The following is a 21,830-nucleotide window of genomic DNA, read 5'->3' on the forward strand; positions in this document are numbered from 1 at the left end:
GAACCCACCAAAGAGTTAAGAAATAAAATGACTCACTGAAAGACTGGCCGCTGGCACAGAGAACAGTGCTGTAGATCTGCTGAAGTTCATCTTACCAGATGTTTACTTCCAGGCTCCAGAGTAACAGAGGCAAGGTCTGTTGGGTTTACCCAGCATGCATTTGGCATCATAGCATCTTTCACTCCTTTTTCTGTTCTATACTGTGTGCAGGCCAGGCCACTCTCCTGTCTGGCACTGCCCTCTCAGGTATAGGGCCGAGTTTTCAGGAGGAAATCTCCATGTAGGTGCCACTATGGCCAAAGATTTGATGGAAGGACCAGCACCCTAGGAGTAGGACCAGCCCCAGGCTGTGCCTCAGTTTCCAAGTATGGAGCTCTATGAAAGTGGAGGGTTTTTTGTTTTTTGTTTTTTTGTTTTGTTTTGCCTGTGGTGTTGACTGACACCTCATTGTGTTAGTACCTGGTGTGCAGTCTTCTCATTCCATCATGAGTGACAGACACACAGTAGGAAAGATGTTGCTTGTGAGAGATACTGAATTATTGCAGCAGTTGTTTCTTAGTTTCATGAAGTCAGCGGCTTCTGGTTACCTCTGACAGGTCTGCTGTGATGCTTACCTATCAGACCACCCTGTGCGTGGTGAAAGTAGTCATTGGCATACATGGATATTGGTGGTTCTGCTAGTACCTCACAAAGGTGTGAGATTTAAACCAGGAAGAACCATAGGTCTGATGTGCATGGAATCCCTGAGATGACAGTAGCCGTCCTGGTAATTCCATAGCCTGGTCACAGGCTTCTGAGATGGTCCTGATGTGGGTGCAGGACAGTCCCTATAATGTGTGAACTGTGTGTGGGGTCTCTACAGAACTGCAGGACTGGGTGGTCTCGCCACTGTGTGTCCATCTTTGCTGACATCTTTGCCCCTTCATTTCCTGCCAGATCTGAGCTACAACCTGACGGCTGATGTGGCCCAGAAGGAGAAGGGCCAGCTGCCCAGAGTCTATTTTGTGTTGCTGGGAGAGACTGCCGGCCAGGTCTCAGAGAAGCTGCAGCTGGCCCACATGGATGAGATGTGTCATCACTACCTGGCCCACGTCAAGGTCAGTCCCCTCCTCTTTTTAATCCTCAAATCTGATCTCTACCGATGGTCATTTGGACCTTTCATTATGTAGGCTCTGACTTCCACAGTGGTTCACAATATGCATTTCTTCTTTTAAAGCTCAAAGCTGAAACCATCTTACTTATCTTTAATTTTTTCAAAGCACTGAGTCCTGGAGGGGTTGCATACCTGCCATGGTGTGTGTATGTGTGTATGTGTGTGTGTGGGGGGGTCAAAGAACAACTCTGTAGTTCCAGGGATTGAACTCAGGTCATCAGGTTTGCAAGAGAAATGCTTTCTACCCCCGAATCACCTCACAGGTTCCCTTTTACTTATTGTGCTGTCCTCAACCTCTGAGAAGGATAGGGGATGCCAGGAGACCAGTCTCTGACTGTGCCCCGTTCTCTTTGGATGTCTGCATCCTCTGCCCTCTGCAGCCTGACAGTCATTGAGAGGAAAGCGTCAGTAGCCATGCTCTGGGCCTCAGATGGCATCATTCCTAATGCCTTTCTTGGTGGTCCATGGATGGCATGACATAGAAACTCACAATTGGATTTAATCCATTTTGAAACTGGTTGGACACAGTTCTCTTGTTGACTACTTTCTATTTATTTTAGAGGTGCATTTTGGGGGGTCTCTTTTCTTCCTTCAAATAAACCTCCAAATGTTTTCCCCCTCTCTTGAAATTACTTTCTCAATATAGTTTGCTGTAATTTGGGAGGCCAGGCTTTGATTAATGACAGTGTGGTTGCTGTGCAGGATGAGAGTCCTGGCCATGGTCACTGCTGTAGAGCCAGAGAGCAGAGAAGGTGGACAGACCCAAGATCTGGCTTGGGTGGTTGGTGTAATGCCTGTGTGTGTGGGGTTGGATCACACAGTCCTGGTGTGGATCTAGTTGTGCAAGCACTGTGTGTGAGTCCCTGCTTCTCTAAAATGTGCATCCGATACTCAACCTTGGAAGTAGTCATTAACATCCAACATTGCCCAGATCTGGGTGGCACATGCTGCAATCCTAGCACTTGGGAGGAAGAAGCAGGCAGATCATAATATCATATTCCTCCTGGGCTCCCTAGAGAGTTTCAGCCTACTCTGGGCTCATGTGGCCAGACCCTATCTCAAAGCAAAACAAAATAAAAGATAGACATCGCACAGTGAATATAAAACCTTTGCATTGAGTCAGATGAAGGCACCCAGTATTATTATTCCTTGGTTGGTTTGGGCCATAAATAATTTTTAACATTCTAACATACTTGACTTACATAAACATGAGTTTTGTGTAGTCTAACATATTATTATTAGCCATAGATTTCTAGCAGATGGAATCTGTAGATTGTAGTGTCTTTTCACTGTTGCCTTGGGGTCACAGTAACAGCTGCTTCTAGGCTGTGTGTAGAGAATTACCTCCACGTCTGCGGCACGTGGTCTGGCCCAGAGCCTGTAAGTTCATACCCTGAGATGCTTTGCAATGGGGCTGGGCTCTGCCTTCTGCCAAACTCATGTCAGGGCCTGCCCAGGCCAGCTGCCCTTGACTTAGGCCGCTGGCCACTTAGAAATCCACCCATGTGCTTGTTAAGCCTGCCCTGCCCTTCTTGATCTTAGATTCCTTTGGTTTATGAGTGTCCTCGAGGGTGTGGGCTGCTTAGGAGAAACTCGTGTGCAAGCCTCAAGATGTATCAGATGGTTCTGTTTGACGCTTGCTAGGGCATGGGCATCTAGCCTTCCTCGTGCTAAGTCTGTTCACAAATTTTTCCTCTGCAGCTCTTTGCAACTCCTGCTTTGGCTGAAAAATCCATAGCAAATGATTCCTAACAACTAGAAATCTTGAACGACAGGGCCACAGAGAACCTGCTGCGGGCCTGGCAAGTGCATTCAGGGAATGGCAATATGAAGCACTGGCTGGGGAGGAACTGTTGCTGTGGTGGCCTCTGAGGAAGACTAGGGCAGAGCTGTTCCTGTGGTGGCCTCTGAGGAAGGCTACCCCACAGGGTGATCTAGCCTCTTACCAGATATAGCGGATAGAAACGTAAGATTTCCCATCAAATTTGGATCTTAGATAAACTGGTTTTTTAGTATATGTACAATGTCTCCTTTTCTTAGGTGCTTCTCCTTCTGAGGTATATCAGTCATGATAGGTCACTGAGGTCCAATAGTATTATATGGAAAAAAATTCTAAAAATAATAAATGTTAAGTAAATTTTACCATAGGATATTATTGCAACTCAAATTTTATTTCTTTGCCTAAGTTATAAACTTTATCATAGGTGAGTATGTTTGGTGTTATTTGCAGTTTCACATAGCTGCAGAATGTCTTGGAACATGCCCCCCCATGGATAAGGGGAGAGTTGGCATCACCCAGTACTGCATGGGATGCTGTGGCTGTTGTGTTATGGGATGCTGTGGCTGTTGCCTTACTACTGCTGCCAGACTCAACAGATTCCAGAATCACTTGGGAGGCAGACCTCCAGGCAGGCTTGTGAGGGATAACCTAGATCAGGTAAATTGAAGCAGGAGACCCACCACAAAGTCAGGCAACACCTTTCTCCAGGCTAGGGCCCTGCACTCCATAAAAAGGTAGAAATGAGCTGAGCACCGGGCATTCCACGCTTCCTGGCTGTGGATGCCATGACACCAGCCTCAAGCCCCTGCTGCCAGAGCTTCCCCAGCATGGTGGACTGTACCCTTAAACTATGAGCCACAGTGAGCCCTTCTTCCTCCAAGATTGCTTGCCAGGTGTTTTGCCGCCCGCAGCAAGATGTAGAGTAGTTACATGGATACATACACAAATATTAGTTTGTTTTGGGGACAGTCTTATGCTGTCACCCATGCTGGGTTGACACTCACCAGAGGTCTCCCAGGCTTACCTCATATGTAGTTCTCCCAGTTCAGCCACCCAAGTGCCAGGATTACAGGCATGTACCACCATACCACTTACCTGGAGTTCACTTTTAACTTGGCATCCCATTGGCATGTCTAGCTCTAGTGGGCCCCACATGGGACATCTCGGGCTTCTCAATTAAAACCTAGCCAATCAGAGCAAAACTGAGAATAGTTAGAACAGTTTGCAGGCTGATGGCGGGGCCCCAGAGTGTGGCTGTTCAGGGTCCGTGTCCTAGAAGAGAAGGCAGACCTGTTTTAGTGGATTTTACCTTATAGGTATTGTTTGACTGTTTTCATACAGCCAGATGAGGTGGGGGCCTATACCAGAGAGAGACAAATTCCAAGGTCTTTATGGTACAAGAGCCAACTCCATTGTTAAGAAAAACTCAAAGTAGTGAATATTCACTAGCCACAAGGGAAACTTTATCCTACAGTTACTGTCTGGTCCTAACAGAGGACCTGGGTGAATGGTGGAGTACATGAGTTAATGAGCTATAGCTATCTATCTAGCTGTCCCCATTGTGGCACAGCTGACCTTGAAGCTCACAGACAGAGCCTGTGGTCTATAGGGTTTTGGGAAAACAGCTGTGGGGGCTGTGGCTTATGTGGGAGTCGAGATAGGCAGCAAGAATGGGGGAGGGGTGTGACAGTGATTGCTTTCCAGCCTGGGGGTATGGACCAGGGTCTGTGAGTCAGGCTGAAGGACCATGGCATGGCTTCTATTGCATAGCCGACTCTCAGCTCTGCAGACAAGTCATGGAAGATAAACGCAAGTGCTCCATCTTATCACACGCCATATGGCCAGCAGACAGGCCGGCACTGGGGCACGTGTGTTTTGTTTAGGCTATCTTTAGGCATTTTTTTCTTTCTCTGTCTTTAAGTCTGTTCAGTGCTCTGTTGTTTTCTTTTCCTCTTTCTACCCCTAACTTTTCACTCCATATATGGTGATGTTCTCCACTGTGGAGACCAGCTTGGACCAATACCTGCCTTCTGAGCCAGCTGTGTGTCACCCTGCTCTGTCTTGAAGGGACCCCTAGGGCGAGCCACATCCTCCTCTTGGGGCAGTGCTGGAGCCTTTGCAAGTTGCTTCCTTGACTGCTCCCCAGATGCCACGCACCACACTTATCTTTCCCCAAACCAGTCCAGCTTTGGAGGTAGGAACCCCTCCAGGTAAAATCCAGAGTACTTCTTGGCTTCAGGGCTCTCAATTACTCAGCCTCAGTTTACCTTTTTAGTTTCATCTTCTACTTGCACACAAATGTTCTGACTCTTTGATGAGCTGTCCTGTCCCTTTTTCCTCATGCTTTTCTGTCTTAAGGTTGCACCCCCTAACTCTTTGGTTTCATACTTTCTCTTTAAACCAGATGACTTCTAGATCTTTTATAAAGTAAGAGTGTTGCACCCTTCTGTAAACAGAAGACCAATTATTAAATGCCTGACACAGAAAGCAACTGTGAAAACAAAACCCACTGAAGTCAAAACAGTCATGTTGAATTCTGGCCATTCTCATTGTTTCCCGGTCTCTGTAGAGGCGCCTGTCCACCCTGTGTGTTAAAAAGGGAAATTACTAGACCCTGAGAGAATTGAAAACATTAGGATACCATAGTGGTGTTTCTGCCCTAATGCCACCAGAAAGACGAATAGGGAGCTGGCCAGGAGATGACATTTTAAAGATGATGATCCTTTTATAGAGCCATGCCCAAGTGTCATTGACAGTGCCAGCATTAGCATACTTGAAAGCCCTGATCATGTTCTGATTGGCATGCCTCTACCTCGTCTGCTGAAGATTTGACTGTTCCTGTTCACAGACCAGCCCCAGTCACTCCTGGGCCCTGAGGAGCTTCCCTCGGGTTCCTGCCTGCTATAGATGGTTCTAAGCTACCGACTCCTGCTTTGGGATGGTAGGCTCAGAATATACACCCAGCACATGGAACCATGTTGGAATGACTAATCGGGCTAGCTGGAACTTGGGGGTCACAGGGAGCTTCAGATACCGAATGGAGATCACATCTCTGAAGATCCAGTAAATGGTATTAGGAGGAAGAGGACAGGAGAGCTTGGGACAGGAACAAATGTCCCATGGCCACTCCTTCTCTGATAGGTATCTTCACCCAGCCATAGGTGACTATTCACCCTCAAATCCTGGGCAGTACCCCTAGAAGCATGCCCTGTGCCTAGCATTAGATGAAACCAGGGACAGGCCAGTGAACAGCCTCCAGGAACCAGGAAACCATGGCGACCATGTTGAGTCAAACACAGGTATGGGAGGAATCCTGCATGAGACCTGCTCCTCCCTCCCTGCTTCGAAGGTCAGTAATGACCTCTAGAAGCCCTCAGTAGACCTTGAGGGCTGGTGAGACGGCTCAGCAGGTAAAGGCACTTGCTGCAAACCCCAACAATCTGAGTTTGATCCCTGGGGTCTACATGGCGAAGGGAGACACCTGACCTCTGAAATTTATCCTCTGACCTCCACACTTAAGCCTTGGCTTGCACATGCTGTGTTCACATGTAGCGTGTGTGTGTGTGTGTGTGTGTGTGTGTGTGTGTGTGTGTGTGTGTACAGAACTGAAGCACACATCTGTCTAAGAGCCTATAATCATGACTAATGTTAAATACAGATGTAGGCAAACCTCACAAGAAGAGCTAAGTGCTTTGGACATTAGCTATGAGAGCTATGAGAAGTCATAGCTCTCCTTGAAATGGCTCTAAAACATTTCATGGAGGGACTTGTAAGGGACTTGAATCAAGTTTCGGTGTCTCCTTCTTGTGGGAACAGGTGCCCTCCTGGTCTGTCTCCTTCTTGTGGGAACAGGTGCCCTCCTGGTCTGGCAGGGCCTCTGCACTGGGCAGTGCCGATCATGGGCTGAGATCATGCCTTGGGTTCTGTCCAGGTGTTTGGGTTTGCTTCCATTTTCACATGCCACAAAGCATCTGTGAGCCTTCATCTCAGTCACCTGCTGGGAGTCTGCAGAGCAGCCGTGGAGTGATAGTTCTCAGGTTTGTGAGCCTGCACACTCACAGATGCTCACACACACACTCATATACACTCACAGATGCTCACACACACTCATGCCCACTCACAGATGCTCACACACATGCCCACTCACAGATGCTCACACACACTCATGCACACTCACTGATGCTCACACACACTCACATGCACACACTCACAGATGCTCACACACATGCCCACTCACAGATGCTCACACACACTCATGCACACTCACAGATGCTCACACACACTCATGCCCACTCACAGATGCTCACACACATGCCCACTCACAGATGCTCACACACACTCATGCACACTCACTGATGCTCACACACACTCATGCACACTCACAGATGCTCACACACACTCACATGCACACACTCACAGATGCTCACACACATGCACACTCACAGATGCTCACACACATGCCCACTCACAGATGCTCACACACACTCATGCACACTCACTGATGCTCACACACACACATGCCCACTCACAGATGCTCACACACACACATGCCCACTCACAGATGCTCACACACACTCATGCACACTCACTGATGCTCACACACACTCATGCACACTCACTGATGCTCACACACACTCACATGCACACACTCACAGATGCTCACACACATGCCCACTCACAGATGCTCACACACACTCATGCACACTCACAGATGCTCACACACACTCATGCCCACTCACAAATGCTCACACACACTCATGCACATTCACTGATGCTCACACACACACATGCACACTCACTGATGCTCACACACACTCACATGCACACACTCACAGATGCTCACACACACCCCTGCACACACTCACATGCACACACATTCTTGCCATGCTTGTTCAAGAAGAAAATAGTTAAGGAAAGGAGACTAGGTTGCAAAGAAGAACTCTCTTGTGAGACATAAAATAGCACAGGTTCCTTCCTTATCTGGAGAAATAATAGCTCACATCTAGCTGTCTTGATAATGCAAAAATTCACCTAAAAATATTTCATGATGTGGGGCTTGGCAGACCTCAGACATAGGGTGTTAGAAAAACGTAGTTTTTGAAAACAACTCTAAAAAGCATACACAGAAAGGTTGTCTCGTAGCCCCTTCCCTCATAGAGCAATGGTGTTTTCAGTCTCATAGCATGTCTTGAAAATGCTTGTTACTAAATCTAGAATGCTGCAGTGCTTCCTGGAAGGTAGCCTGCCACACAGCACCATGAAAAGCTCTCCCGCTCCTTAAGTTCTGCCGGTGTGATGGAGCACTACTAGCAGCGACGAAGAATGAACCGTTGATGCCACAGTAGCAGGAGTGACTGCCTGAAGCATATGTGAAGATGCCAGATGCAGTAGGCTACCTACTGTCTGATCCTGTTTGTGTAACACTCTAGAAAAGGCTACTTAATAAGCCTAGAGTAGATCCGGGGTTCCTGGAGGCTGAGGCTTTGGGGAGAGGTGGCAGCCACTAGCACCAAGGACAAATGAGGCTCTTGGGTGAGGGACATGTTTGAAGTCATGCTGTGGGGTAGTTGTGTGAATAGACCCAGTTATTAAGGTATTAAGGTCCATTGGCATGTAGACTGAAACTCAGTGTTAGCTTACATAATTATATTTCGACAAAGCTTAATTTGTTTTTAATTAGCACGTATTGATTCCACAGAGGTATCATATAGCATTTGCATTCATGGTATGCTTTGGGTTTTCCCACTGTCATTCTGTCTGTTCCGTCTCCTTCACCTCCTCCACCTCCATGTCCTTTCTATTATGGTCCCGTTATGTTCTCCAAGATTCCACATAGCAAACACATGACACTTGTCCTGTGACATTGGCTTATTTCACCTAACATAATGATTGGACACCAGTTCTGTCCAGCTTTCGGTGTTCTGGTTTGCTTTCTGTGGCTGTGACAACATCCTGACCAAAAGCAACTTGGGAAGGGAAGGGTTTATTTGACTTACGGGTTTCAGTCCATCGCTGAAGGAGGTGGGGGTGGAGGGTGACGGTCACTGTGGAGGAGGAACTGAGGCAGAGGCCACAGAGGAGTGTGGCTTACTGACTTTCTGAGGCTTGCTCAACAGCCTTTCTTACACAGTCCTGGCCCACCTGCCTAGGCGTGGCACCACCCACAGTGGGCTGGGCCAGCCCACATCAATCACTGGTCAAGTAAACACCTCACAGACATGCATGCCCACAGGCCAGTCTGATCCTCAGAGATCCTGCCTCCCTGGGTATGTCTAAGTTTGCGTCCATTGATAAAACTGTGATGCCCCACAGGTGAAACAAAACTGTACTCTATGCCCTCAAGCCCTTAACTGCTGTCAATCTCTGCAGCCCCGATTCATTCAGATTTTCAAAGTTTAAGATTTTTGCTTATTTTTCTTTCTTTCTTTCTTTGCTTTCTTGAGACAAGGTCTCATGTATCCCAGGCTGTCTTCTAACCTGCTTTGTAGCTGAGGGTGACCTTGAACTCCTGATCTTCCTGCCTCCACCTCTCAAGCTCTGAGATTAGTGATGCATGTGTCCTAATGCCTAGCTATTTCCTTTTATTTTGGCTAACATTTATTCTTTTGGAAGAAATTGAAATTTGGGCAGCCAGCCAGGTTCTTCCGTGTGCCTCTTTAGTACGTAACACAGTGTGTTGGGGGCGGGGCAGGGGCATGAGGTCTGATAGCACAGAAATTAACCTCAACCCTTTAGTAATTAACCTCCTTCTGGAAATGATTCTTATAAAAAAAAATTCCACAACATTTTGAGTGACAGTCAACACAACCTGGGCATCTAGGAAGAGACAATTGCTGTCCCGTTAGTTACCACTTGTCAAGCAGTTACTGTCATTGTCCTCATTACAGTGCTTCGGAAATAAGGCATAGTAGAGGTAAAGAATCACCCAGAACTTCTGGCTGACAAATAGGACTGGAACCCAGAAAGTCTGGCTTTTAACCCCCGTGAGGTACCACTGCTTGTATAGATAGATGACTGCTTAGAACCCGAGTGCCCACTGCTCTTATATGGAGGAAAGTTAGAGAAAGTCACCCAGAGTCATAGAACTAGTAAGAACTTCTCCGCAGAGTCCTGGCTGTGTCTGAGCAGGTGAGCCTAGAGGCAGTTGCGTTGGGGGCTCGGCCTTCCAGAGCAATGATGTGCTTCTAATATTTAACATCGGGCTTTTGATTAGGGTGGGGGGGCAGCTAAGTGAGTCTTCTGCTCAGTTTCCTGGTGTAATATTTTCAAGCAGCCACATGACACCACCAAGGCTGGTTTGGAAGAAATGTGTCACAGCACATTTTCATATCGCATACCCAGTGCCTCTAAATACCTTCAGGAGCATGAACCACAGTAATAATTAGGATAGCTTTTGAGAATTTGTGACCTTAATGTGTTAACTCATAAGTATATTCAGTTTAACTTTGACTAACGTGTGTTGAGCCCCCACCTGCGGAGTTCTTGGAACTGTAACAGTGAACTCTTGCAAACCGGCTGCTGCAGCTCACACCACTGATTGAGTGTTCGTTAGCAAGTGGGGCTGTCATTTGAGTCATGCCTGACACACAGCTGTTTGTCAGAGTCGGTCATCCTTGTTTCATTTGGCTTTGGAAACCGATAGGAGTTTGAATGCTCAGAGTCCTGGAACTGCCAGACCACAGCTATGTTTGCACGTCTGGTTCAGAGGCGGTCTGTGTTTTGGCCAAGTTTATTGGACTGTATCATCATTCGTTTTTAAATTTTTAATTGAAACACGTTGAGGTCTTATTCCTTGCCCCTCAGCCCATGTGTGTGCAGCGTTGGCGGAGAGCAAGCACTGGCAATAGCAGCCCTTGCCTCCGTCTAGACCCTGGAGTGTTCCTCTCAGATTGGATTGCACCCAGCCCTATGAGTGTGAGTGGCAGTGGCTCTTCTTGGAGTCATGTTTTTGGTGCTTGGCTCTTGCCAGGTGACTTGATCAAGTAAGGCCTAAGGTCTGGTCCTGTCCCTTTCTGACCAACCACTTTCACTGAGGACAGAGTATCAAGGTAACTGAAGTGTGTCTCCATTCTTCCCCAACCCTATTCCACCTGAGGCATCCACTGTGAAGTCATTTGAGTGAATTCTCTGACTTTCTAAGTGAGCTCACGAGGCTCAGGAGACACAGGCCATGGTCCTGCCCTTTGCCTAGCAGCTGGCCCCTCACAGCATCTAAGGGCTGCTTTGCCAACCTCCTGTCCACACAGATTCCAGGTTTGGAAGGAGTACTGTCTCTTTCTTCCTGGGTAGAGCTTTTGTATCTCAGACTTGTCCAGCTCCATGTGGACTTTTATGCCTGCCCTTCTGTCACACGTGGCCGAGTCCACGGGGGATGGTGGGTGTTAGGAAGTGACATCTAACTGGAGGTTTTATTGTTGGGACAAGAAAACCAGCATCTTGATGGCTTAAACAGGTTGACTTTAAATTTTTTTCTAACAATGTAAATCTAGATTTTTATTTCTGCCTAGTTAAGTTGGCTACTTTTCGTAAGTCTATGAATATTGTGTCCTCTTTTAAAAAGAGATTTTTATTTTATGAATGTTTGCCTATACTACAGTGTGCACCATGTGCATGCAATACTGCCAGAGGCCTGAAGAGGGCACTGTATCCTCATGAGCTGGAGTTTAGAGACCGTTGTGAGCTACTGTGTGGGTGCTGGGAATTGAACTCAGGTCCTCTGCAAGATCAGCCAGAGCTCTTAACCACTGAGCCAACTCTTTCTCAAGGTCATAGCCTCTTTTCTCTGACTTTGAAGAAGGTGCTTCAGACCCTTTAATAAAGGGGTCATTTTCTCAGCGAGCATTTGAGTGCTCTGAGGTTATGTGAGCAAGGCTTAAAAAATAGCCATGAAAACATTGGATTAATATTAATTTGGAACAAACCAAACCTTTGGCAAATAGCTGCAAGCATGTTCTTTATTTCTCACTACTCCTCCTCTGCCCTCCGCCACCCCTGAGCATGAACACACATGTGTGTTATATAAAATAGTTTTGTGTTGAAATGTCATCCTTCCAAGGTGAAGAATCTGCGAGATGAGCACAGACATTGTGAGGGCTTCACTGAGCCATCTGTCCACTAACCTTTGTCTTACTTGCTTTGCCAGTATTCCCACCTCAGACCTCTTGAGAGAAAGCTGAGGACAGAATGTTCCCCTCCCCCTATACACATCAGTGACAGTTCCCAAGAACCAGAGCATTCTTGTCGGCACAATTACTGAGATCGGGACAGTAAAAATGCGTTACTGTTAGCTCAAACTTCTTCCAGCTGTTCACATGTCCTGTGCAGGGGAAGACACTCCTGGAGCCTGCGTCTCCTGTGTCACTAAGTCTCCCATGCTCACCTTGGGTTGTCATGTCCTCTTGGACTGGAGTGATTCCTTGACTTTGGTCTTCCATGCCAGGACAGGTGAACTGTTTTATAGAAGGTCCTTCAGTTTGGATCTGTTTCACAGAGGGTGCACATTTTCTGTATCTACACCACGAACAATTGTGTCCTGTGAATCTAGACACACACACCTGGGATCATGGAAGGATGTCTTTACTATGACTTCAGTGTGGCTCTGCACACTTGGGTTCCTATTCCCCCAGACACGGTTGTCAGCATTTGATGGAGGTGATTACAGCAGTAAGTAGCCCGTCACCTATCTCTGATCCCTGGACCCAAGGTCCCAGAAAGGTGATAAATTGATTCCTTAGCAGGGGTTGCAGAGCCGGTGTCTGTCCTCACTGCAGTCTGTGAGTTAAACATGATACCTTTGGATTTCACACAGCCATAAGCTGGGAGTTCCACGCAGCTGCCAGGGAGTGAGACCCGACCTCCGGAGTGTAAGTGCATCAGGATGAACTGTCTGTCTTCTAGGTGAAGGGAAGTTGTTGATGTTGGTTCTGTGACTCAAGGATATAACTTGATTGACAGGGCACCCACTCAGGAAATGAGCACTTGGTGCCTGCTATGTGCTAGGCTGGCGGGCCGCAGCCTTATTCATAACTGAGAAAAGATTCTTGCTATTGGGGGCTGACATTTCAGTGGAGGGAGAGAGGTGATACAATAATGGTAATGAGGGCTGGGGTGGGGGAGAACCTAACCAGGGTGAATACAGACCGGGCAGGGGGTAGGCTAGGGGTTAGGGTGGCCAAGCGACCTCTCTGACAAGATTTGAGCCAACACTTGAAGGAGCTTTGGGAGACCGCATGATCCTTCCTGGAGGCGTTGTTGTGGTGGGCCCTGGGTGTGTGGAATATTTGAGGTAGAGGAGGGAGGCCAGGCCAGGAATACAGAGAGAGCAGGCTGTTGGCTGGGTCTATATGGAGCCTCATGGTCACAGGAAGGACTATCTATGCCTGTGTCTTGAGTGAGGCAGGAGCTGCCCGAGAGATGTGAGCAGGGGGTGACATGGTTTAGCTTCCCTACTTCAAGGACACAATCTGGATGCTGGGTTGAAGAGGATGATGGGAGCTGGTATAGAAGAAACAAGCCTGGTGAGCAGACCGTGAGAACGGTCACAGAGATGGTGGCTCTGCCTGGGGTGACAGCAGCCAGGACGGTGAGATGGAGTCCCAGTCGGAAGACGTTTTGTAAGTGGAGCCTGCAGAATGTCCCTATGGTTCAGCAGCTGTCAAAGGTGGCTTCTGTGCTGCTAGTGGGCAGGTAGAACCTGTTTTAAGGGTGAGCTCTGCAGTTTGCTCTCAGAGGCCGTGTATGAAAGGCTGTGAAGTTCACTGAGGTCACCACAGGGCAAAAAGCCAGAGAAGAGGAGGCCACTGAGGACAGAGATAGGGGCTGATGCTCAGGGTGCCCTGTCCCCACTCCCAAGGCTGCTGCTGCAGCCTAGCTACCATGTCTGCTTGCCCTGTACAAAGGAGAGGGAGAGGGAAGGTCCAGGGTGCTGGCGGTCTAACCTGAGAACCTTTAAAGATCTGCCAGTGACTTAAAATTCACTGACCATCTGCACCTTAAAATGCAAAATGCCACTTTTAGCTGCATGCCTTACAGACCCTACAAGTTTTATAGCCCAAAGAACTCTCCACAAAGATGGGAACGTCCAATATGCTGGCCGCTGGCCACTAGCCACATCTGACTACCTAGCCCGGAAACTCAGTGCAACTGAAGAACGGACATTTTGTTTTTATTTAATTATAATTCATTAAAATTTCATCATGGTGTAACACACGGTTAATGTGTGTGTGTGTGTGTCTTGGATCCGAGGAAAACTTGTGGAAGTCTGCTTTCTCCTACATTGTGTGAACTTAGATCATCAGGCTGATGGCAAGTGGTTTTATCTCCTGAGCCATCTTGCCAGGCCCTTAGCTGCCATGTAGATTGGTACGGGTATTGTAGAAGGTGAGATGGGCACTGGGCAGACAGCTCACAGTTTATGCCACAGTAGAACATGAAGATGCCAAGGATTTAGTCACATAAATCAGGCCTCAGGAACAAATGGACAGAAACAGTCATGCCCAGGTCAATGCGACCACTCCACTTTGCACTCAAGCGATTGAGCCTGAGTGTTTACATGCGGTGACGTATGCTTCTGTGGGCCCATTCACACACAGGGGCCTCTGTCTGTGTCCACATGGGCCTCGGACGCCACAGGAGACGCCACAGTCACAGCTTTGCTTGATTCACCCTGATCATTTCAAAGACTTTTGTGACCTTACATTTCATATTTTCTCTTCTCAGGGCCGTAAAACTATACAGAGGGTGGCAGTGTGGAAGGTGGGGTGGAATCACTAGGCCCTTAACGAAGAGCAAATGGGGTGTGGTGTTGCAGGCCTAGGATCCCAAGGACACAGGAAGACCAGAATAGTGGGATCTTGATTTCTAGGCTAGTCAGACTCAGGGAACAAAACAAACAACAAAAAAGGAGCATTTTCAGTCTTACAGTGTGCGACCTATTACAGAATTGCCTGTAACAACAACAAAGGAGCATTTGGGGTCTTATGGCGTGAGACCTGTTATGGAATTGCCTGTAACATGGGACGGTCCCCCTTCCAATGCCCATGCTCAGAGTGGGGGGGAAGCCGTTTCCACTCAGCATGTGTGAAGCACGTGGATCGCAGGCTTCTCCTGCTCGGGATGAAGAGCTGGCCTGGTCTCCTGCCAACCACAGGGCCCTGTGTGTGTTGCTTCATTCTCATTGCAACATTAGCATCTTTTGCGGAGAAAAGAAGACTCATCCTGATTCTGAATTCTTTGAAGGGGCCTGGAAAACACTGGCCCATGGCCCTTCGCTCTACGTCACCCATCCTTCACTCTACCTGTTTCCATATTTGGAGTGGATCGAGACACAGCTCATCAGTATTCGGAGGATTAAAAAAATGATTGGAAGCAGATGGGAAGACGCAAAAGGAAAGGGTAGGAAGCAAATAATAAATTCCGCAGCAAAGAGGGCAGCCTGTGACAGTATGACTCTCCCGGGACAGCTTTTCCACCTGAAGTAGAGACTTGGAGTCTCACTTATCTTCATGGGCCAGTTTACAAGAGCCCTTCAAACTCCAGGTAATGGGCACACGAAATGCTGGAGGCCGTGTTGATGCAGGTTCCAGCACAAGAGAGCTGATGTGAACTATAAGCTCCTTGATGAGATGGTTGCTCAGGGTTCATAGACCACGAGGAAAAAAAAAATCAGAAGAAATAGATGCCCAGAGTTAGGAGTGACAGAAAAGGTGATGGCTGATGATTGACTACAATGTCACAAAGAGATGAGCCTCAGGAGGGACAGACGCTGCTCCCATTGTCCTGGTGGTGAGAGAGCACCCGACAGGTCACAGGTGGCGTGAAAGAAGTCCTCATGGGTGGAGGTGGTGTGAAGCTTCCTTGCTGGAGGTACAAGAGCTTACCAGTTAGGGGAGAGCTTACCACTGGTGGAGAGAGACCACCTAACAGTTCAAGGTGACACTCCCCACAGGTGGGAGTGCTCCCTACCAGTGGTATTAATACTTTCTAGTCACCAGAGCCCTCCTCACAGTAGCATGAAGGCTCCCCAGTCTTATAAGAGCTCCTCACCGCAGAGTTGAGGGTCCCTCACCTGGGTGGTCCCACCAAGTATATTTCTAGTTGGCAAGTAGACTGAAGACTGCTGGCATTGGCAGGTGGCAGGTTTGGGATGGCAACCTCCCCAGTGATCTTGTTTTGAGGATGGGGTTTTCTGGTTGTGGGATGTGTGTGGTGGATGGCAGAAGGCTCACCACAGAGAGCTAGGAACACCTCCAGGAAGAATAAAACCATATCTTCCAAAAAGTTCCTTGAAGGGACTTTGAGGGTCTTCTCCAAAACAGGCCTAGCCCCATGCCCTGAGGGTTGAGGTGAATGTATGAGTGTCCAAGGAAGTCTGTCCTTTCATACCCCAGGAAGACTGTGAGAAGAGGTTGACAAGTTGCTTTCTTGTTTAAATTTGTTAAGTGCTCTGTGTTTGTACTGGATGGGCAAAATGGCTCAGCAGGCCTGCTGCCAAGCCTGGTTACCAAACCAGGGTTTGATTCCTGGACCTACATGGTAGAGAGAGAATCAACTGCTGAAGGTGGTCCCCGACCTGCACATGCATGTACACACACACACACACACACACACACACACACACACACATACACACACACACTAAAATAAAAAAAAAAGTCTTAACAACAGCTATCTTTTATCTAACATTTACTCCTTGCTAAATGCTTTACATACCTCCTTTTAACCTTTTAAATAACCCAATTACATGCATCACATTGCAGGTGTCAGAATTAGATTAAGGAATCTGAGACTGACAGCTAAACATATCCAATACCTTTTAGCTGTCGAGCAATGAGGTCTTGGGTTTGAATTCCATCTGGCTGGCACCTAACTAGCTCTGTGGCCTTGGGCAGGTATTGTGACTTGATGGTCACATATGAAGTGTGGTTCTCCATGACTGGTTGTCTGAAGAAGAGAATGCCCTGACCTGGTGACCCGTCTTGAGTAAGTCTGTACTGGGTTTCTCATGTTAGGTGGAGAACTTGAGGTTGTCTCATGTCTCTCTCATGTCACCCGTGCTCTGGGCTCCAAGGAGAACACAGAATCCAGGGAGAACACAGAGTCTGCCCTTTTTAATCTCTCCAGTCTGTGGCTTTAACAGTTTTAAGATTTTTTAAAATGAACTCTTTTTGATCCTCTTTTTGAGGCACTTGCTCTCTGGCTTAAGCTTACAAGCTACCGGCCCCCAGAGCCCTCAGACTTAATCATTCTTAGCACTCCCTTCCTGCCTGTATTTGTCCTTTCTGGCTTATGCCAGGGGAGCTACGCCATTAGACATAGGACACGCACCCCCCCCCCCCATTTGCTGGCCTTTTTCTAATAGATTGAACTTCAATGGGCGGGGGAGGGAATTTTTCTTTCTTATAATAAATTTCTCTAACCCTGCAATAATTTGGTGACTGAGACCATATGGATATAACCATTTTGGAGTTAGAGAATACAGAAATGCTTCCTGAATAAGACCTCTCACTGGCTATAAATGTAATATAGAAAAAGCACTATGGCCAGATACCAGCCTCATGGGGCTGGTGTGGGATGAAGTGAGGTGGCTTTAAGGCCAGCATGGCAAGCATGCAAACAGCGAACGTTTGGGAATCCACTCAGCTGTAGCTTCAGGCTTGTGTCCTTGCTGCTTCTAGTTAGCCTTTGGTCAGTTTGGATTTTGTTTGTTTAATGACAATGCCTGGCCAGGTGGCAATGTGGGGTTGAATGTGCTCAGTGGCATCTGCCTCCCTGGCTAATGTGCCCCACCTGGGAAGGGAAGGGAAGGAACAAGGGATGAGAGAGTGACTCACACTGTTTCAGGTAATTGTCCAAAGATTTGTCGCTTTTAAGAAAAACCAAACCATCACCTGGATAGAAAGGCAGCTTGCTTGTCGCTGGGCGTGGTGCTGAGCACCAAGACCCTTGATTTCAGTGAAGTCATTCTTCTACTGGAGCAAGCGGTTTCCTCCACTGTGGAAACCCCAGAGTGGCATAGTGTGTGTGTGTGTGTGTGTGTGTGTGTGTGTGTGTGTGTGTAGATGTCAACATTTGCATACATAATTATGAATTTCCTGCCAGTCAACGTAAAAGTTCAACCAACAAAATTAGTCTTAGTAACGCAAGTGTTCTTTTGCCCTGACAAAGGCCACCTCCTGGGTGACCTAAGTAGCATTTGCTCGCTCACAGTTCTGGGCTTAGAAGTCCTAGCAGTGGTTGCTTTCTTCACATATCTGTCTCTTTGACTGGCTGTGGCCACTGTCTCTACACATTGACTTCCTTCTGTCCAGACACACCTACTGTCTGTGTTGGTGTCCAAATTCCCTCTCATATAAGAACACCAGTCACATTTTAAGGGGTCAGCTTAATGGTCTCACCTTTCACAACCCTTTAAAAGCCTCACATACAAGTAGTCATGTTCTTATGAAGGAATACAATTCAGCAATGCAGAATCTTCTGTTTGGTTCACTAGACCAGAAAACTGCAGCCTATGACAATTCAGCAATGCAGAATCTTCTGTTTGGTTCACTAGACCAGAAAACTGCAGCCTATGACATAAAATCCATCAGCGAGACATTCACATTTTGTCCTGTATTTGGTCTTTGTATATGGTGCGCATTTTAGCAGCATTTTGCATGTTCCCTTGGTACATGTGGGTAGTGGCTACCACATTGGACAGTGCATATACAGAGCCATACTTCTTCACCTGGGGATACAGAAGAGTTGCAAGCAGGCCTGAGGGGACTTGTACATATAGAAACATTTCTAGAGTCGACCAACACCCCTGAGGTCTGGAGCAACACTGGTCTTAGAAAGCTTGTCTTTGCCCCTGGGTAATTTGAGAAGGATGGTTCTGGAACTGGGTGATTTGGAGCCTGAGTTCCATGAGCACAGATATGAGGACCTGAAAGATCTTTTTACAGTTTCAGAACACTCAGACAAGGTCACAATGACGGTCATGTTCTCCTTGGAGAGGTCCACAACATTGCATCATTGCAGCATCGTACCTAGCTGGTGTGTCAAAGCACATGCGTTTTGCTAGTGGACTGCATGCTCTCTGGTTGGCTTTCTGATGACATCACAGGAACCCTGAGTGAGCACATAAAGAAATCACCCGCAGACTCAAAAGCAAGCCTTCTAGGGAATTCTTTGTCAGCTCTTTTTAACACACTCAAGGGTTAGAGGCTGCCAGGGGAGGATGGGGGAAGTGAGCGTATTGCTGAGTGAACACTTCCTGAGTTGAAGTCAGGGTAGAAACATTTCCTGTGTGCCACAAATAATGCTCCGCACCTGGATGCAATGCCTGGGAACTACAGCACCTGTCTTCCCTCAGAGCCTCTGCCTGCAGCTGCTCTGCTGTTGGGGTTCCTCCTAGTCTCAGAGCAGAGCCACAAATGGGGTAGCTGGACCTGTGGCAGACATTGCTCAGCTTTGGCCACCTGGTTGTAGAAGGACACCATCATAAAGAGCCTGTCCAGTGTTGGATAACATCCACAACTCAAAAGCCCTTCTTTCAGCTACGTGGCCACACCCTCCTCTCCTAGTTGAACCCCTGAGCAGCCACAGATGGCCTGTCCTCTCACCTACCCCACTTCCTGTTTCTCCAAGCCCAGTATCCCAAGTTTCTTTGGGTTACCAGTTCATTATTCCATTAGTGAATTTATCCGTACCCGTTATTTGTAATTCATTTTTTGTTCTCACCTCTTGGTGAGAAAACAAGGGAGAAGAATTTCACATCAACTGGTCTTGTTCATCGTCACCAGTGGTTACAAAGATGCCAGTGACAGGAACATGACATGCCGCTTCCCTTTCTTCCTACTTGCCTGTTGCCTGGAATTGACTGGATATAATCCCATCACTTCTGCTATGCAGACAGCTGTCCATTGGTCTGGGTGAAGCAGTGATGTTTGCTCATGAGGCACTACTGAAGGACATTTGTGCTTTCAGCCTATACTTTCCCTGGGCTTGGTACCCTCTGATCTGATTAGCTTTAACTGTTGTTTTGACGCAGCCTAGAGTCATCTGACAGGAGAGCCTTGATTGAGGAACTGTCTAGAATAGACTGGCCCATGGGTATGTCTGCAGGAGATGGTCTTGTTTGTTAACTGAGGGGCCCAGCCCACTGTGAGCAGAACCATTCCCTGGGCAAGTAGGTTTGGACTGTTTTAAGAAACTAGGTAAGCATGAGCCTGCTTATTCATAAACCAGTAAGAAGCCTTGCTCCGTGGTTTCTGCTCTGACTATCTAGTCAGAGATAGTACTGTGTGGAATGACAAGCAGGCCAGCCTTCAAAGCCCTGTGTGAGTTCCTGTCCTCTCTTTCTGCAGTGATAGACTGTGACCTGCAGTTGAAACAAACCCTTTGCCCTTCTAACTTACTTTGGTCATGGTGTTTGTCACAGCCGCAAATGGAAACTGAGACAGCTTTCCGTCAGTCTTGTTAAAGACAAGTTGGCACACACTAAATTGTATTCTTCCCTGATTGATTGATGAGCCCCAAACTATAACCATAGTAGTACTGGAAAGAAATACACATGAATTCAACAAGATTTGGAGTGATGTTTTTTAACAATAAAGCCATATAGGGCTTTAGGAAGGCTTTAAAATACTTGGCATTCACAACTATCTCATTTGTCTTCATCTCCCCAGCACCAAGCAGAGTAATTGACATTGACTAACTGCCCAATAAATGTTCAAAGATGTTGGACAATGTCCAAGATGAACATATGCTTAAGATATTCTAAAAGTTGTACCACGCTAGCTATTACATTAGATCAGTGATCTATTTTGAGTTAATATTTGTCTATTGTCCAAGAAATTCTTGAAGAGCTGTGGAAAAAAATAATGGTTTGGCATCATGGGCAGACATCAGCCTGTTGGATCATCAACCTAAGGGCCAGAATTGAACACTAGGTCACCCAAGAGCACCTACATTTTAAGGCTGGCATTAAAGGGGAGAAGCTGCACACTCACCTTGTCCCCTGTAAATTTGGGGTTGTCAGAATGAAGTCTTAGGGCGAAGCCATGTATTTAAATTTAAGCCGCCCTCTGTTGGGGGCTATGTTACTGGAGCTGCTCTCTGTGGGGGCTGTGGTACTGGGCTCATACCTGGCTTCAGTATAAACAAGGCGGATTTTCTACTGCACATTCTTGGAATTCTGCATATGGCTGCTCCTAGCCACTCAGCCTCTGGTATTACTCTCTTTCTGTGGAGATCATCTTTGGGGACCTGACTGTCATTTCTAGTGCACAGAGTCTTTGTAACTTTGAGTTGATGCTGCAGCTACTGATGCCCCCTCTGGTGCCAGCCTTTGTCATCGATGTTATCCTCTGAGTCCATCATGCCCATCTGAAGTCCTTGTCGGTACCTGGGACAGGCTTCTGAAACCACTGCGGCTAGCGCCGATGTCTTTGTCATCGTGTGAAACAGCAGCAATTTACCAGACAACCATTTTTATGGAATACATTGCTCAATAAGGCTTAGCTTCTGGATTTAATCTTTTGATAGCATCAAGGGCTGTTTAGCTTGTTCACTGGCATTTTGGAAGTAGATGATATATTAGTTACTTCCCTTGTTGCCCTAATGATACCTCAATTTAAGGGAACAGGGTCTTATTTTGTCCTCCTATGGTAGGGGATACAGCTTATTGTGTGGGGGAGGTCTGACAACAAGTGACTTCATGGTGGCAGGAGGGTGCAGCTGGCCATTTCACCTTGCATCATGGCCAAACAGGAATCAGAGAACAGACAGGAAGTGAGAGTGGGCTATAGAACATCAAGGTCTATCCTCCCTGACCTACGTCCTCCCATGAGGTTTGACTCCCTAAGTTCCACAACCTTCCAGAATAGCGGTGTCCTTACCTGGGGACCAAGTATTTAA

The 21,830-nt window shown here is 47.3% G+C and overlaps 1 protein-coding gene across 1 annotated transcript in view; it reads left to right on the plus strand.

The window, feature by feature from the left end:
• The window catches only part of Itga9 (integrin subunit alpha 9), a 295,174-nt gene that overhangs the window by 87,863 nt on the left and 185,481 nt on the right, over nucleotides 1-21,830 (plus strand). Inside the window, exon 15 of the mRNA XM_027415345.2 lies at nucleotides 937-1,097. Within this exon, the coding sequence (XP_027271146.1) occupies nucleotides 937-1,097 (161 nt within the window). The remainder of the gene's footprint in view (nucleotides 1-936; nucleotides 1,098-21,830) is intronic.

Source organism: Cricetulus griseus, chromosome 4 (assembly GCF_003668045.3).
Source record: "Cricetulus griseus strain 17A/GY chromosome 4, alternate assembly CriGri-PICRH-1.0, whole genome shotgun sequence".
Classification (NCBI taxonomy): domain Eukaryota; kingdom Metazoa; phylum Chordata; class Mammalia; order Rodentia; family Cricetidae; genus Cricetulus; species Cricetulus griseus.